This window comes from Lactuca serriola, chromosome 3, assembly GCF_051521515.1.
Source record: "Lactuca serriola cultivar US96UC23 chromosome 3, Lser_US96UC23_V15, whole genome shotgun sequence".
Taxonomy (NCBI): Eukaryota; Viridiplantae; Streptophyta; class Magnoliopsida; order Asterales; family Asteraceae; genus Lactuca; species Lactuca serriola.
Window position 1 is genome coordinate 127135734 of NC_136410.1, and position 17806 is coordinate 127153539.

At 36.2% G+C, this 17806-nt stretch overlaps 1 protein-coding gene across 1 annotated transcript; it reads left to right on the forward strand.

Annotated features, from left to right (window-relative positions):
- The first annotated feature begins 13672 nt into the window (after positions 1-13672).
- On the forward strand, positions 13673-17134 carry HKL3 (hexokinase-like 3). The gene is made up of 8 exons (XM_079031208.1): positions 13673-14141; positions 14377-14527; positions 14623-14805; positions 14892-14966; positions 15069-15218; positions 15305-15403; positions 15489-15701; positions 16440-17134. The coding sequence occupies exons 1-8, from the start codon at positions 13867-13869 to the stop codon at positions 16983-16985; spliced, it is 1692 nt and encodes a 563-aa protein (XP_078887334.1). The 5' UTR covers positions 13673-13866; the 3' UTR covers positions 16986-17134.
- The last annotated feature ends 672 nt before the right edge of the window (positions 17135-17806 follow it).

Here is a 17806-nt window from a genome sequence, read left to right on the forward strand (position 1 = left end):
TTTACGTGATAAGCATGCCTTAGGAAGCTAGATCTGCAATTACATGCGACAAAGGTTAAATAATCTTTCAACTTTATGTGATAAGCATGCCTTGGGAAGCTAGTCCTGACCTTACTCGCTTACGAGTGGCCAATCATTAGTCGCGCCGACCCGCTATGCACTACACCCACTCATGAAACTTCCACCAACCCTACAACACTTGTGTATGCTAATCATACATATAATTGGATCCTATAGACAGTCAAACACCTGATTCTACCTTAATCCCTTCATCAGACAAGAACATGAAATAAGGCTCAACCAACATTTGTAGGATATAGAATCTTAGTTATCTACAACTATGGTGCGTACACTAAACAAGTATAGTAATGATGCCAATTTCATATAAGGAAAACCCTAGGCTATCAGGCATCATATAATCAGACAATTTTTATCATGCAATTCCTAAAGATCCCTAGCCTATCACTAGCATGTTTTTCTAACATATCACCGGATCAAATAACAATATGGTAACTTGGGGTCTGCTTACTGGCTCCGACTGATCGTATACATCACATCCTCTTTGATTATTTTGAAAACAATTTGAAATTTATTTAATATATATATATATATATATATATATATATATATATATATATATATATATATATATATTTCCTTAGTTTAAGACTAGATTCCCATGAGTGTTCCTCCAATTCACTCAAACCAACGCTCTGATACCAGCTTGTAACATCCCAAAAATTTCAGTAAATTTAAACTTTTCAATACGAACCAATTATTAATACAAGTGTTTACAAACTATTATTTCCAAAATATTATTTATAATTAGAGTCTCCCAAGATTCAATCAGTTGTACAACCAAGGATATGTACGGTCACACCTTTGCTTTACCACGGTCCACTAAAGTACCTGAAACCATAAACCCAAACTGTAAGCACAAAGCTTTGGGAGTTCCACCAAAATACCGACATACAAACAAATAACTCATATCAATAACCATATGTACTAGGTTCATATCTAAAAGACTGGATTAACCTTGAGCCCACAATATGATTCTGGCTTTCCTATCAGGTCGACAACTCATATCTGGCTTGCTCTTAAGACCTTAACATAAGTCTAGCCTGCCCTCAGGCCCACATCTTATGTATAGAGTTTTCCTTGACCCAATAAGTCATCGGACTTGAATACCAATGTTCAGCACTCAGTACGAGTCTGGCATACCAACCGGTCATCATCTCGTATCTAGAATGCTACTGATCCCTCAGTATGAGTCAGGCATGCCCTACCCGAGCCTCGACTCATATCTGGAGTGCTACTGAGCCCTCAATATGAGTCTGGTATTCCCTACTCGAACCTCAACTCATATTTGGAATGCTCCAGGGTTTGTTGGCTACAACGCAAAGCAATACAACCTCAACCCAACCCAATAGGTCAACATATAGCACAAAAGAAACATATACAGATAATCATGCAGACAGAATCACAGGTAGTCCTATATATCTACCAAACTAGCATATCGGTAACTAGCATAATCATGTATATCTACTCCATACTCAACATATCAGTGAATAGTCGGTGGTTGGACGCGGTGAAGGATTATGACTGTGAGATCCTTTATCACCCAAGGAAGGCCAATGTGGTGGCCGATGCACTTAGCCGCAAGGCAGCGCCGATCAGAGGCGTGTGCATGAGGATGACAGTGGTTACTCCGTTGTTAGATCAGATTCGAGAGGCTCAACAGGAGGCTATGAAGGAGGAACATCGAAAGAGTGAGCGTATAGTGGGCCAGGTTTCCTCCTTCGATTATGATAGCCAAGGGTTACTAACACTACACCGTAGGGTGTGGGTGCCATACCACGGGGGTGTGCACCAGGTTCTGATGGAGGAGGCGCACAAATCTCGGTTCTCCATTCATCCTGGGGCGACGAAGATGTATAGGGATCTTCGTATGGAGTATTGGGTGACCCTGCATGAAGCGGGATGTAGCATGGTTTGTGGAGCGGTGCTTGCCCTGCAGGAAGGTCAAGGCTGAGCATCAGAGACCTCACGGAAAGGTGCAGCCGTTGGATGTTCTGCTGTGGAAATGCGAAGACATCACGATGGATTTTATCACCTAGATTCCCAGAACCGCATGGGGAGTGGATTCGATTTGGGTCATCGTCGATCGACTGACCAAGAGCGCCCATTTTATTCCGATTCTGGAGAGCATCTCGGCCGAGAAGTTGGCCGACATTTATATCCGGGAGGTGGTGGCACGACACAGTGTGCCAGTTTCTGTGATTTCAGACAGGGATGTGCGGTTCACATCCAGGTTTTGGAGGAAGTTTCATGATGAGTTGGGTACTCGTCTGCATTTTAGCACCACCTTTCACCCGCAGACGGATGGTCAAAGCGAGCGAACCATCCAGAACCTGGAGGATATGCTACGAGCATGCGTATTAGACTTCATAGGTAATTGGGATACCTACCTTCCATTGGCAGAGTTCTCCTATAACAATAGTTATCATGCGAAGATTGATCGTCCTCCCTTCGAGATGCTATATGGGAGGAAGTGTAGGACCCCGATACGTTGGGGCGAGGTTGGCCAGAGGGTAATGGGGAGCACTGAGGTAGTGCTCAAGACGACAGAGAAGATTCAGCAGGTCCGGAGCAGGCTTTATGAAGCTCAGAGTCGACAGAAAAGCTATGCCGATAAGCGCCAATCCGACCTGGAATTCCAGGTCGGGGATATGGTTCTCCTGAGGGTTTCGCCATGGAAAGGCGTCATTAGATTCAGGAAGAAGGGGAAAGTTAGGACCAAGGTACATTGGACCATTCAGGGTTGTAGCTCGGGTGGGCAAGATAGCGTATAGGCTGGATCTGCCAGCCGAACTCAATCAAATCCACAGCACTTTCCACGTCTCCCAGTTACGGAAATGTCTGGTGGACGACTCAGCGGTGGTACCCCTAGAGGATATTCAGGTTGATGACAGCTTGAATTACATTGAGATGCCAGTGGCAATCCTCGACCGGAAGTCGAAGGATTTGAGGAACAAGAGGGTGGAACTCGTGAAGGTGCAATGGCAGCACTGGAAGGGGTCAGAGTGGACTTGGGATCCGGCGGAAGAGATGGTGGAGCACTACCCCGAGCTGTTTCAGGATCGAGTAGCAGACTTCGAGGACGAAGTCTAAAATAAGCGGGGGAGATTTGTAGCACCTGGTTCTTGGTACGTATTCTTTGTAATTAACTCTTTAAATAATTGCATTTTTGGCCTTGGACTCGGCGAGTTGAAGGACCAACTCGACGACTAGGAGCTTGATAAGACGCGGGGTTTAAGGTATGGACTCGGCGAGTAGACCCTGTCTGGACAAAAACCCTAATCCGAGGGTTTGCACCCTATTTAAAAACTTTAACCCGACTTCCTTCATCCCATTTACTCCCAGAGGACCCCCATAGCAAACCCTAGCCGTTTTTTGAAGCAAAATAGAGCAATTGAAGTGAGTTTGGTGTTCTTGTGATCCAAGGAAGGAAGAGAAGCTTGAAGGAGCAAGAAAGGACTGATGGGGATCCGAATTTGTGCATCATTTGCAGCTCATTCAAGGTAAAAAGACTGTACCTTGATCTTCCAAATGCTAGATCCCATTTTGTGTAGTTTTAGGGCTTTATGAGCCATTTTAGCTAGCCAACCATGAATGTAAGCATGGTTGGGGATGAGGGTGCGAATCTAGGACCCTTGAGGGGCCACAAAGCAGAAAAGGGGTGCTTTTCCACCCAAGAAAAGCTCCATGCAACTCAAGGGCTTGTTTTAGGACCTTTTGAGCTTAAAGTCACATGCAAGCACGTAAAGGTTGTAACTTTACGTGCTAGAACAGTCCTAGGAGCATAGATCTATCCTTTGATCAAGAGTTGTACATCAGAAATCGAAGATCTAGTGAGAATATGTGTCAGACTCGGCGAGTCCATTCTTGAACTCGGCGAGTCCAAGTTTGAGTCCCCAAATCAGTTGAGGGTCAAAAGGACCCTGTTGAGTGTGGAAAGGTTTTAGGGAGTCCCAGGGAGTGACCCAATGTTCTGGACTAAGCCATTGTTCGGGATATTCATGGGACTCGGTGAGTGCATGAGCAAACTCGGCGAGTCCAAGGCAATCTTCATATGGATGAAGATGAACTCGACGAGTTGTTCATACAACTCGGCGAGTCAAGGGCAGGACCTGTTTATCAGTTAAAGATGAACTCGATGAGTTGTTCATGCAACTCGGCGAGTCAGATGAAGTATCAGTCGATGTTCATTGGAAGGAAAACTCGTCGAGTTATCGCCTAACTCGATGAGTAGAGATGGGCATAAGGACATTTGAAAGGATAGAGACTCGGCGAGTTGGCGAGCCAACTCGGCGAGTCAGGTCAACTGGTAGTTGACTTTGACTTTGACTTGGTTGGGGGTAAGATGGTAATATTACCCTAAGGACAATTAGCAGTGTTTGATTGAGTGTTTTGTTGGAATTACAGCCAGAGGATTTCCAGAGCAGTAGCAGCAGATATTCAGTTCCCGCACAGATCAACAGTTACTTCGAGGTGAGTTACCTTCCAGTAGCGGTGGGTCTACGGCCACAATGTCGGCCCATCAGTAGGAGTTGTATGGTTAGATGATTGTCTATATGATATTCATCTCGGTTGCTACTACCGATATGTTTATGTGCTAGTATGATATGATGTTATGTGCTAGTGACAGTTAGGGGAGATAGTCCCCAGAGTACCGGTCGATAGGGTCGAAGGGGTAGGCATGCCCAGCCATGCTAGATACATTATGTGATATATGTTATGTGGTAGTAGTAATGGGTGAAATAGTCCCCAGCATCCGGTTGAGAGGACCGAAGGGGAGACCAGCACCCATATATGTTAGTCAGTATCCGGTCGACAGGACCAAAGGGGAGACCAGCACCCAGATATGCTAGTCAGTATCTGGTCGAGAGGACCGAAAGGGTAGGTCGGGCACCCAGATATGCCTGAAAATATATGTATGTTGTTTTATTGTATGGTATATGGTACGATGGGGGAACTCACTAAGCTTCGTGCTTACAGTTCATAGTTTTGGTTTCAGGTACCTCTTCGTCAAAGGGGAAGGAGCTGGCGCGGTAGCGGCACATCATACACGCACACTGTTTTCCGCCTTACGAACTTGTTCTGGGATTTGTACTCTGATTTTTTGTTGTTTTTATATTTTGGTTTTCAGACACGATGAATGTTTTGAAATTGTTTGATCAGAAAATGTTTTATTTACAAATGTTTTCTAAAGTATTGATTTAAAAATGAAATTTTTGGACGTGAAATTTGGGTCGTTACACATGCTGACCACTATCAGGGTGGTTGGCCTCGTATGCAGGGCATACTCCGAGTACAAGGGATGTACTCCCAGAAGCTTTAAAACTCAAAAAGTGCTTAATATATTAAGCACTCATGACCATTTTTAAGATCCATGGCTAAAATACCCTTAAGAGTCATAAAGTTTCCAACTTTATAACTTTGCATGGCCATTAAGAGCTTGACTCCACTTCTTAATTCATTAAGACCTTCCAAATGATGAATGAAGTAAAACCAACCACCTGAATTCCATTTTTTATGACTAAAGACCCTTACAAGGGTCTGAAAGGATAACTCAATGGATTAAGAACTTTCTATGTTCATGAATCATCATTTTGGGACCAAAAAGTGTGTTTAAAGAGCAAAAACCTAGATCTACAAGATGGAGTGGTAAAGATGCAAGCTTTACACATTCAAGATGTTCCAAACCAAGTAGAAATCCCAAATCCAAAGTGTTCCCAACTCAAAGATCTTCTCACCACCTTTTTCCCTCTTGAAACCACTTCAAAAACTCACTTTAAGGCTCAAAATGGCTCTTTTTTGCATGTCGGCCTCGTACACCTTATGTACGAAGTGTACGCCCAACGTAATAAGGCGCCCCTTAGTACGCTTAGCGTACACACACATACACATGGCATACTAAAAATTCCTAATTTTACTAAATTTCCACTAAAAGCCTTTTTCCCACTTCTTACACTTAGGGACCAACAATGCTATAAATCTCAATATAAGGGTCAACAATGGCAGTGCCTCAAAACCAAATGTTACACTAATCTAATTGTAAATTTTATAAAGGTAAGTAAAATCAATTTACCAAGTTCAATTAAAATGAAATTCCTAGATCTTTTGAGATTCACTGAATCTATCAATGGAATGTTTAATCTCAGCCTCTTCTTTTGTGACTTGGATACCGAGGATCACAAACAAGATGTGAATAACCATGTAAATATGTTTGGCACTCTCGATGTCATTTATCATTTCCAATTAATGTGTCGGTTAACCACACACATTCCATTAACAATTATAATTTTCAAGATGCCCATTAATACTCTTTATAGTTTCTATTAGTGTGCTGGTTAACTACACAGGCTCCACTAACAACATATAAAGTTTAATGTGCAATGTCATGGATTAACATACTTTTCACATTTTTCCTAAAGCAACTAAGAGTGAGAAATTATTTAAAAATGGTTTAGTTACTTAAATAGCATTATTATTTTATTGAATTTAATGTCCTATCAGATCCTTTGTGCTAATGTACCTCCACTAAACAAGGAAGCGGTGGGTGAGAGTAGACACCCATTCAATTATCATTTTATAGGCAATTTCCTTATACTCCCTTATAGTCGAGCTTCGTATATAAGGCATACTATCGATCCGACTGACTTAATTTTATATATAATAATTAAATTTTAATATTATATATAAGGTGTATTTTTAAATGTTTTCTAAAATATTAGGTTTAATTGTAAATTCAGAATTTAAAAGTTAATTCAATTTAAATTAAACCAATAAGGATTAAACAATTTATTTACCATTAAACAATTAATCAAATGAATTTTAATCCTAATCTAATATCCTCTAATTTCGAAATTAGGGTTTGGGTTTTGCCAGATAATCATTATCTAGTTTCAAGGCATTTAAATCTGATAATTATCAAAATAAGGAAACCCTAGCAATTTTGAAAATGAAGAAGGAGGCCAGGGTTTCTAAAAACCCTTGCCCAAATCGAAAACCATCAAAGAGATTTTTGATCTAATTCAAATTTATGCAAGATCACGGAGAACAATCGTGTTGATACCACTGATGGGTTTTATAGGTAACAAAAATCATATTTTTGGCGAAAAACCTAAAACCCTAAGTTCGCCTACCCCCTAAAGGATCTATATTCTCACTATGATATGCAAACAACAATTTGAATTTAGGAACCCTAAAGTATATTTCTATTTTCGATTTAGAAGAATGGATAATAAAAAAATACCTTTTAGTTTACTTTTGTAAGTAAACTAATAATCCTTCTTTGTAAAACTTCAGAAAGCTAGCACCAGAAATCTCATGCCTCTGATGGCTCACACCCAAACCTTAGCAGTAGGAGGCTTATGGAAGAGAGAGGAATAGAAGGTATAAATTTTGGCTCTAAGGATTCCTTAGAAGAGTGAAATATGAATATCCCATGCATTAGGGTATTCATAGGGCTTAAGGAAGTGTATAAAAGGCATATTTCTTTTAGATAACTCTAACCCTTTTCTTTCCCCCCAAGCAACCCTAAGCTTCCTAGAGCTCCTAGAAAATCTCCATAAACCCCTATAGAACCATCCCTTCTTCTAGGGAGGTTCTAGAATCAGTAAAAGTTCAACTTTTGAACAATGACACTTTTAGTCCTTCTACTTTTAATTAATCCAATTAATCCTGAAATTAATTTCTGGTTAATTCTTAATTAAATAATATAATTTATAATTAATATATTTTGCTTGAAACATATTAGTAAGTTATTTATTTTGATTTCTAATTCAGTTATTAATCATATAATAAATTAACAAATCGTCATTTCTCTCCAAAAAGCATTATAGTCAATTACTAGGTTTGAGGGCAACCTAAAAGGACTTTGCTAATAATTTAAGTTTATAATAATTTGGTTAATGGCTTAGACACCAAACCTACTAATTTTGGTTGGGTTCATGTTGGGTTGGTGGGTTGGGTTGATGTTTGCAAGCTCTAATTATAATATTCATAATCATCCCAAAGTTCCTGTCTATGTAATATCTTTACAATATAAGGGACGTCTATATCTCTTCAACTTAATTCAAAATAAGCATCCATATGAGTCATATCTCATCACTAGGCAAGAATAAAACTCTTAATATCAATTCTCAATACCAACTCTATTTAGGCAATACTATCATATTCTAGTGTATAGATAGTTAACACGAAGTATTACGTATTAATATATGATAACGTCTATATTATGCATATATTTATGACCATTTCTTATTATTTTGTACTATGTTTTTATGTTGTTCAGAACTAAAAGGTGCTTAATACTCTTTGAACTGTTCAATTACAGTTACAATGGGAGCTGGAATGCAAAAGAATGAGAAAGGAGCTAAAAAGATGCAAAAAGGATGTTGTTGGATAGCTTGATCTCTTGTTAGTGTTTTGTCCATATCTCATGACTCATAACTTTGATTGACGAGTTTCAAAATGTTCTGAAAACTAGACACAATTTCGGAGTACTTTCGTGTTTTGAGAAAAGTCTAATTCCTAACAACCACAGTGTGGTGATCATCACCACGACATGGTGAATGGAAACTTCACAATTCTTGACTCTGACTTGGAGACTAAGGGATTTCAATGAGGACCACGATGTGGTGGTGTCTAACCATGCTGTAGTGATGCTGAAACATATAAATAGAGTCGAAATTATCCCTAATAATAAACCTTCAACCCTAGATCAATTCATGGAATTTTAAACCCCCAAGAAGCTGTTTTGAGGGTCTAGAAGGCTGTCAGAAGGTCGTTAAGCTGACAAGAGCGAAGGTCTGAAGGATTAGAGAGTGGATTCATTCCGGGAATCATTTGGTTCATTGTTACGACCAATATTATTATTCCAATGTGATTCTATATGCATTTACTTTCTGATTTAGGGATTAAAACCCTTTGGCTTTGTGTTTATGATTAGATGTATCCTTGAATTTGTGGATTAATTGTTATTTGGATTGTTAATTCGGGTTTAGTTTATTTTGTCAAGTTTGATTGCAAGATCCATATGTGTTAAAGATTGATACTTTATTCCTTATTGTTGAATTAATAGAATTTAGATGACCATGTTAATTTGAATCATAGTTGTCCACTACAGTTTTGAGCAAAACCTAGGGTTAGGAAATAAAGTGATGAAATTTAATTTGTATGCATAAGTAGATGACCAATCTATGCATGATTTAATTCATATGAACATTATGATTAATAAAGATCAAATCTTGCTTAATACGAACTAAATACTGATTTTCATGATTTTTTGTTCACTTGATCAATGGATTAATAGTTGTGTTAAAATCAAAGGATTAATTATCTAGAACTAGAGCTAGTCATTTTAGGAATTGGTAAACAAGAATAAATAAATCTATGTATGCAATTATTAATGATTTTAAGATGTAATTTATCTAAACAAAAGTATCTAAAGAGATTTGTATTCGATCAGTTTATCAAAATTTGTTGTTTAGTTGTTTGTTTGAGATTTAATTCCATAAAACCATTTTTTACTGCTTTCATGTGTTTAGTGTAACCTATAATCAAAAACTCCAAATTAAATCTCCACCTTTACCATTGCGTTCGACACTTTTTCTTACCACAACTATACTATTACATGATTAGGTTCATTGCCTAGTGTGTGTTACTCTAGTAGCGATAAAATAAGTTCTATAAATTTAAAACTTGAGCAATTAATATATATATATATATATATATATATATATATATATATATATATATATCACACATCAGTATACATTTACTTTCTTAGAAATAATACTTCTATTATTATCATGTAATAATATTATATATACAGCTTAACACATATAGAACCATATCTGGTCCGCGCAGAGTATATTATCAAATATACATTCAACACATATTCCAGTCAATAAACATATAATTAATATATAATCTTTCAACATATATTTAATACTTTTAATAATACTTATATTAAAATCATGTTTGTAAAGTAACTATTCACCCAACTGATCGAGGTGGAAGATCCTTAGGAAAGCTAGATCCTATGCTAATCACTTCAGCTTATCCTTAAATACGAATATTACTGTTCTCAATATTCATTTGTATTTTCATTATTTCCCGAATTCCTCAACAATCCTAATGAATACACCAAGATGTATCAGATAAGTATAAACTAGGTAAGATCATATCGAAGACAAGTTACATTTTATATACAAAGTATACTATTTGGAAATCCCATTTTAAACACCTCATTAGATCTAGCCTAGACATCACTCTGGTAAGTAGATCAGTCAGTATTAGGACATTGAATCACTGATAAAGCTTATTTATAGGTTCATAATAATAACAACGAACTTAACTATAAATTACACTTTAAGCATAACAAGTGTAGCTTAACTTGCAGAGTTACTAGCGAAAAGTCGAGAATTGCACGGGTAGAATTCTGACCCAAAAGCTTCTACTTGTCAGGAGCCTAGATATCTCAGAGCCTCGCTAAAGTAATCCAAAGACTCATAAAAATCGGACTCTAAATCAAAAAAGTTTCCAGAAAGAAGATGAGAGATTGGTGTGTGTATTATACAAAATCCGACCTCTATTTATAGGATTTCTAGGGCGCGCGTCGCGCTTCATCGACGAAGCCTCACTACCTTGTTGCCACGTGTCGTCATCTTATTCGTCCACATCATTCGATCGATCACCACCTCCAACCATGCCACGTGTCACCTGCTTAATGGGCCACTTCGACGTGTTGGTTGGAAGGCTCGGTCGCTTCTTCGCCACATGGCGCACTCTCGGGCCACCATGTCATCAAGCAAGGTATTTTGACAAATCTTCGAACGAATATAACTTTCGCATATGAGCTTCATTTTCGACATTCCTTATATACCCAAAGTCATCTTGACGAGCACTACAATTTTCCTTTAAGTCTCAACAGCTAATTCTCACTATATTTTAAATTCATATTTTATAGAGCTTATACTGTTAAAATCCGTGTATAAATCATAACTTATCCATAACTCGATTGTCTTTATATCGACATATTTGTATTTACGAGATCTTCATTTCTCATTTACAATGTTTTTGCTAACACATAACTAATTTTAATTTTGATTTCCGTGTCGCACACTGCTGCACCAAAACTTTGGAAAATCATAACTTCATCATACGAGGTTAAATTTAGGCATTCTTTATATGAACGCTTTAACTTTTATGATTACTACCACTTTTGTTTAGATTACTTAGGCTAATAAGAGACCTATCTTCGATTCACTTTTTACGATGTACTTTGTTCTATAAGGTTGAACGCGAAACTTTAAATAATCATTTCTTTATACGAAATCAGATTTGAGAGTTCTTTATATCCATATAATTGTCATCATAACTACCACAACTCTCATCAATATTATATATCCTGAATAATATTTTATCAAAAATGTTATTTTTATCGCTTAGTGATAAAAGGTCTATATAGTTCGTAACACGTAGAGCTAACAATTATCCTATTCGTGGATTTTAATTATTAAATAAAATGAATAACTATTACGAAAACATCTAGCCCTAACTTACGTGCATTAAATTATCTCAAATGGTTTGCGACTCCTCAACCTCCATAAATCCTAGAATGTTCATTGAGTGAAACCCTAGCCTCCTTTCAGTATTATGAGCTTATCCTCTTTCCTTGAACCACTTTTGGTACTTTGATAGTGATTTATTGAAGCTTAAAGATCAAGAAAGTTTATTTGGTTACAAGGAAAGTTGTTACAAGTTTGGATCCAACAAAGTTACTTCATTTATGGAGTTTTGTGAGTATAAAGTTCATAACTTGTTCTTTGGTTTGGTTGATCTTGCTATTTGTTGTATTTTGCTCATTTTTGTCCTTTTTTTGGTGATCTTGGAGTTAGAGGAACTCCAAAACCTTTTGAACAATTTGGAATGTCCATCAGACCTTTTAGACTAAGAAAGTTGGGATATTTTTCCTTCCCATTAAGTTATGCAAGTTGTATGGTCCTTTAGGTCATTTGTGAGTGTTAAAGTTTAGATCTCGCTTGATTGGAATGTCTTAATGGATAAAGTTGGGAATTTTATCCATTAATACATTGTTAAGGAACAAATATGAAAGTTTAGGGATTAGACTTAATTGATTAAGTGATTTCTAGTTGTGAAGAACGTTTGGACGCGACACTTCTTTCATAAGCGCGATACGCTTTTAGGGTTTTTATATACACATTTGATTTCAGAGCTTTTCTCAAATAATTTTTCTTGTTATGGGTGTGGTGCACTCACTGGAGTGTGTGGCATGCATGTTGACCAAAGAATTAACTTTTTGACCAGTTTCACTGTCGGTTAAACTTTGGTGGATTTGAGTAATTGTCTAAGGATTGGTCTCAATTTGTTATTAGGTGGCATGTGTTAGTTGTTTATGTGTTGGGAGTTCTTGGTGAGCTTTTTTTGTTTAGCTCAAGTGAGTTTTCACTATACTTTACACTACAATATATATATATATATATATATATATATATATATATATATATATATATATCCTTGTGTGTTGAGTTGGTGCTATGTTGTAACGAGCTGTTAGACATGTAGACTAGTTTAGATAGTTACATGTGTTGCTAGATTGTTGTTGACCGTGTGTTATTACATATATGTCGACATATCTTGTGGCGAGTTGAAGATGATCTAATTTTATGTTGAAGGTCAAGATACATAGGGCAAACCAACTTTGCGTTGTAGGCTGAACGAGACCAGCCTTGGGCTAACGACTAATTTTGTATGCTTGCATGTATTGTGTGTTGTACGGTATTTTGGGAAACTCAGTAAGCTTTGACTTATTGTTGTGGATTAAATGTTTTTCATGTATTTTATCAGCTCATGGGAATGCAAAGGCATGATTGTCACACACATCAATAGTTTTATGATTTGATATTACGTGTTGTTTTTCCTTATAAATCTGATTTTGAATTATTGTTTATGAATAAATGTTTTTGCCTTGAATGTATCTTTATGAAATGATGTTTATTCTATTTTAAAAATGAAAATTTTATTATGGAAAATTGTTACAAATCTTGTATTTATTTATGCTTTTGATTTTTCTTTCTAATTGTGTGATTTGTAGCACCAAGTATTATGTTTAATGCTTAAAAATTAAAGTTAATTTCACGATCGATGTCTTAATCAATACATTTTGAATGAATAATACACAAATGAAATGTGTACTCAAATTTTAAGACTAGCTCATTTTGGTAGCATATTTTGAACCCAATCCAATCTTATGATCCTACAAAACACAATGATATAGATAAGATCTTTATCATAACAATCTTATTTTATACAAAAGTACAAAACTAACATTTGCTTTCTATTTTATATCAGCAATTTTGTGTTATTATTTAAACCTAACACATTTTCGATAACATTTGTTAATGATAATTATATTTACTCATTTTTTTTAATTTCAAATAATTATGACTATTATTCTTGGTGAATTAACCTACCACTAAAAGGAAATTGTATTTAGGGGTTAAAAGGTAATTTCAAAGAAGCTCTTAAGCAAATGAATGAACAAAAATCAGTTGTCATATATAACCGACTATAAATCCGAAGACTGAAGGGCCATGAGACTCGTTCTTCACTGCAACAAAATCGCTCCTCTGTCCTGTTATTGATTCTTAATTTCTTTTCACATCTGTTATCGATCTAAGATCCTGAAATGTTTGATCAAAACTAATGAAATTCCTCGCACAATTATACCAAATCGGTTGCCAAATTGAACAAAGATAACGTAAAAAAGTAGAGATGAGGAAAGAAGTGATAGTTGGAGCGTCCGTGGCGACGGTGGCGACAGTAGTGGTGGCCGGAGTACTGTTGGCTCGTTGGAAGAAACGAGATGAGAGACGGTGGAGACAGACGCAACGGATACTACGTAGATTCGCTAGAGACTGCGCCACTCCGGTGCCGAAGCTTTGGCATGTTGCGTTCGATTTGGTTTCCGATATGCAAACGAGCCTCTCCGATCAGTCTCAGACGGATTTCGTCATGCTTCCATCTTACACCTCCTCGCTTCCCAACGGGTAATCTCTTCTAACCCTACGATTCAGATACGTAACAATCGGCATCGTAATTTCTGAGAACGCGATTATATCTATTTCAATCACATTAATCAAACAAACAATTAGAATGAGTTGTGCATTGTATATTGAAACCTATACAAAATCAAAACGAATTCGTTGTACAAAATGTACATACTGCTATATGATATAGTTTCTGTATCGTTTTATGTTTCATTGTTCTTCGTTTTTGGTGTAGTAATGAGGAAGGTTTGTATTACGGGGTGAATCTACGTGAAGATAATTTCTTATTGTTGAGTGCGAGACTTCGAGGAAAGCACGAACCGATCACTGATTTGCAAAGAGAAGAAGTCGATATCCCCACCGAAGTCATTTCCGGTAGTTTAAAGGTACATTATCATCGGATTTCAACCATTTTATTATGCTATAGATGAAATTGATTCCACAAATTTTGGATTATGGATCTGAATACTGTGTGTAACAGGAACTGTTCGATTTCATAGCATTGAAGCTAGCAGTGTTCATTTCAACAAAAACAAAAACAGATCCAATTGCTCCAAAAGGAAAACTAGGGTTCACTGTGTCATTTCCATTACTTGAAGGACCTGCTGCAGCTGCAACTAACAAAAACGTTATACGATGGAAATCCTTCTCTGTTAACGACGCAGTTGAGTCCAAATTTTACTCAAATCAACACCAATTTTATCAAATCTTCTTTCTTCCATTACGAATTTAACATTTACATTATACCAGGTCGGAAAAGAATTAGCACATGAAGTCAATGAAGCGTTGGGAAAACACGGAATCGATTTACGAGTTTCTGCATTGGTAATCTACTAATCTACTAATCTTCCTTGTTCATGTAAAGTCAAAACTAAATTCGTTTCATGTTATTTAATCTCATCTGTTTCCATTAATGGATAATCACAGGTAGATGCTACGTTAGGGGATCTCGCCGGAGGTCGGTATTACAACCGGGAAAGTGTCGCCGCCGTTACTCTTGGGCTAGCTACTAACGCCGTTTACGTCGAATCAGCTCAACTCAGCCCAAACGCCGGCGAATCAAAATTGGGCGAAATGGTTTCTTCTCATTTTTCTTCATTTCTAAATTCTTCCACATAATCTACAACAAAATTATAATCAGTTAATCACTAAATCGAATTCAGGTAATCGATATGCAATGGGGCAATTTCAATACTCCACATCTTCCGATAACAGAATTTGACACAGCTTTAGATTCTGAGAGCTCAAATCCTGGATGTCGGGTACGAAACTTTTCTTCTTCTTCACATTAATTTTTCGATATCGTAATAATGTTAGTTTGATTGTTTGTTTAATTTATGATTTCAGATGTTTGAGAAACTGATCGGAGGGATTTATCTAGGAGAAGTGGTGAGGAGAGTTTTGCTTAAAATGGCGAGAGAAACTGCAATTTTTGGTGAAAGTGTTCCGGCTAAACTCAAAACGCCGTATACTTTGCGGTCGCCGGACATGGCTGCCATGCATCAAGATACATCGGAAAATCGGGACGCCGTTCACGAGAAGCTCTTGGAAGTTTTTGGGGTAATTGCTAAATACCAAATTCAAATCATATATTGTTTTATAATTTATAGAGTTTTTTTTAATCATCAAGTTGATTAAAAAAATGAGAAGGTTATATCATAATATCTATTTTAAAAGAATCAGTTATTTTGTTAAATAAATATTTGATGGTTTATAAATTGTTTTTACCAATATAATATTTTTAAAATTTTTATATTTTTATATTTGTTTATAAAATGATTTCATTTTGTTAGAAAATAATGTTATTTAAAAAAAATAGATAATATAATAACTTCAAAATTTTACAAAAAATATATTGTTAAAAAATAACAATAAAATTAAATAATTGATTAAAGTGTTTAATTCGTAAACAAAGCAACATAGATTTGAGTTATTCAAAGAAATTTTTTACATACGTAGATAAATTTTATTAAATTTTAAAGAAATGATATTTTATTTATTGTTGGAGTCGAAAAATGAAAGAAAAAAATATATTGTTTACCAATTTTATTAAACTTAGTATCTATATTTAGAAAAAAAAATGATTTTAGTCGATTACCTGAAATAAATTTTTAATCAAAAAAAGATCTAAAGAAAACATTATTTAAAAAAATTAAAATGTCTCAAAACACGATACCGAGAAGACTTGTATGATGATTTCTTTTTGTGTTAAATAATATTATTTCCATTTTCTATTATTATTATTATTATTATTATTATTTTCAAATCTAGCGTACTTAATCTACTACTAAACTGTAGATTGGTTACACAAGTCCGGCTGTAAGAGAAGTGGTGGCGGAAATCTGTGACGTGGTGGCAGAAAGAGGAGCGCGTCTAGCCGGAGCGTGTATTGTCGGAATAATGAAAAAGCGCGGAAGAATCAATGATAAAAAGAGTCTTGTAATAATTGAAGGTGGACTTTACGAACATTACAGAGTTTTCAGAAACTATTTACACAGCAGTGTGTGGGAGATGCTTGGAAGTGAGTTATCAGATAACGTGTTGATTGAACACTCTCACGGTGGGTCTGGTGCCGGAGCTATCTTTGTTGCAGCCGCACACTCGCAGTGTGAAGAAGATGACGCTATTAGTCCGTCGTTTGTTGCTGCGGCAGCAGCAACGATGGTGGATGATGACGACGATATGGACGATCGAAAGTTTATGGCGGCGGCAGGGACTTTGAATGATGATGATGAACCGTCAGAGTGGAAGGATGATGATCACACGGAGACAGCATCGTGGAGAGGTGATCAGATTGATTCTACAGCGGAGACGACTGATCAGTCGGATGAGGATGATGAGTAAAGAGAAAGTTTGACGTGAATTTTTTTTATTAAAAAATTACGATGATTTTTGGGAGATAATGTGGTATTATTTTGCATGATTTTTGTTCTGTATGGATTTTGTGCATAAAGGTGATAGAAAAAATAACATTCGATTTCAAAAAAAAAGCTTCCAACAAATATTATCTTCATTTAACTGTTTGTAGGGTACTTCTTTTGTGTTGCTTTTTTTTAATTACTCAATAGTTAGGCTGTGTTTGGCGCGCCACAGCTAGCTTATTTTTCGAGTTTTTTTTATATTGTCGTGTTTGGTAAGCCAAAAAGTAGCTTATAAACTAGCTTTTTAGGAGGTTTTTAAAAAATTTCTAAATACAACTCTTAATTAATTATAAAAACACATACTCTTACATGTCCTTTTATGTAAATTTATATATTTCAGCTAGTTTTACCAAATGTTATTTTTTATCAGCTAGCTTTTTATTTAACAGTTAGTTTTTCAACTATCAACTAGTTTTTCAGCTAGTAGGCTAAACATAACCTTAACAGGCTTCCAATACCTGACCGGTGGGCCCACCTTCAACCTCCATCTCAAATGCTTCTTATTTTCATCTTTCATACATGACACATCTTCAAGTAAAAGAGGATGGTTGAGTATCCACTCAAGAGCAACAGTCAATTCTTACATCACCCATTTAACAACTCATTACAAGTTTTCAGAAATCCCTTCGAAATAATGCAAATCTCAAATAATTTCCTGGAAAATATATGAAACTGTAAGGTCATGATAAACTTTCATATTTTTACACAATTTAACACCTTTAATAATCTAAATGCGTATGTACC

Excerpts from the sequence above, each read along its gene's own strand:
- HKL3 (XM_079031208.1), top strand. The coding sequence starts at position 13,867 with ATGAGGAAAGAAGTGATAGTTGGAGCGTCCGTGGCGACGGTGGCGACA. Across the intron at positions 14,806-14,891 it reads CCTTCTCTGTTAACGACGCA|GTCGGAAAAGAATTAGCACA; the intron begins GTTGAGTCCAAA and ends ACATTATACCAG. Across the intron at positions 15,219-15,304 it reads AATCAAAATTGGGCGAAATG|GTAATCGATATGCAATGGGG; the intron begins GTTTCTTCTCAT and ends AATCGAATTCAG.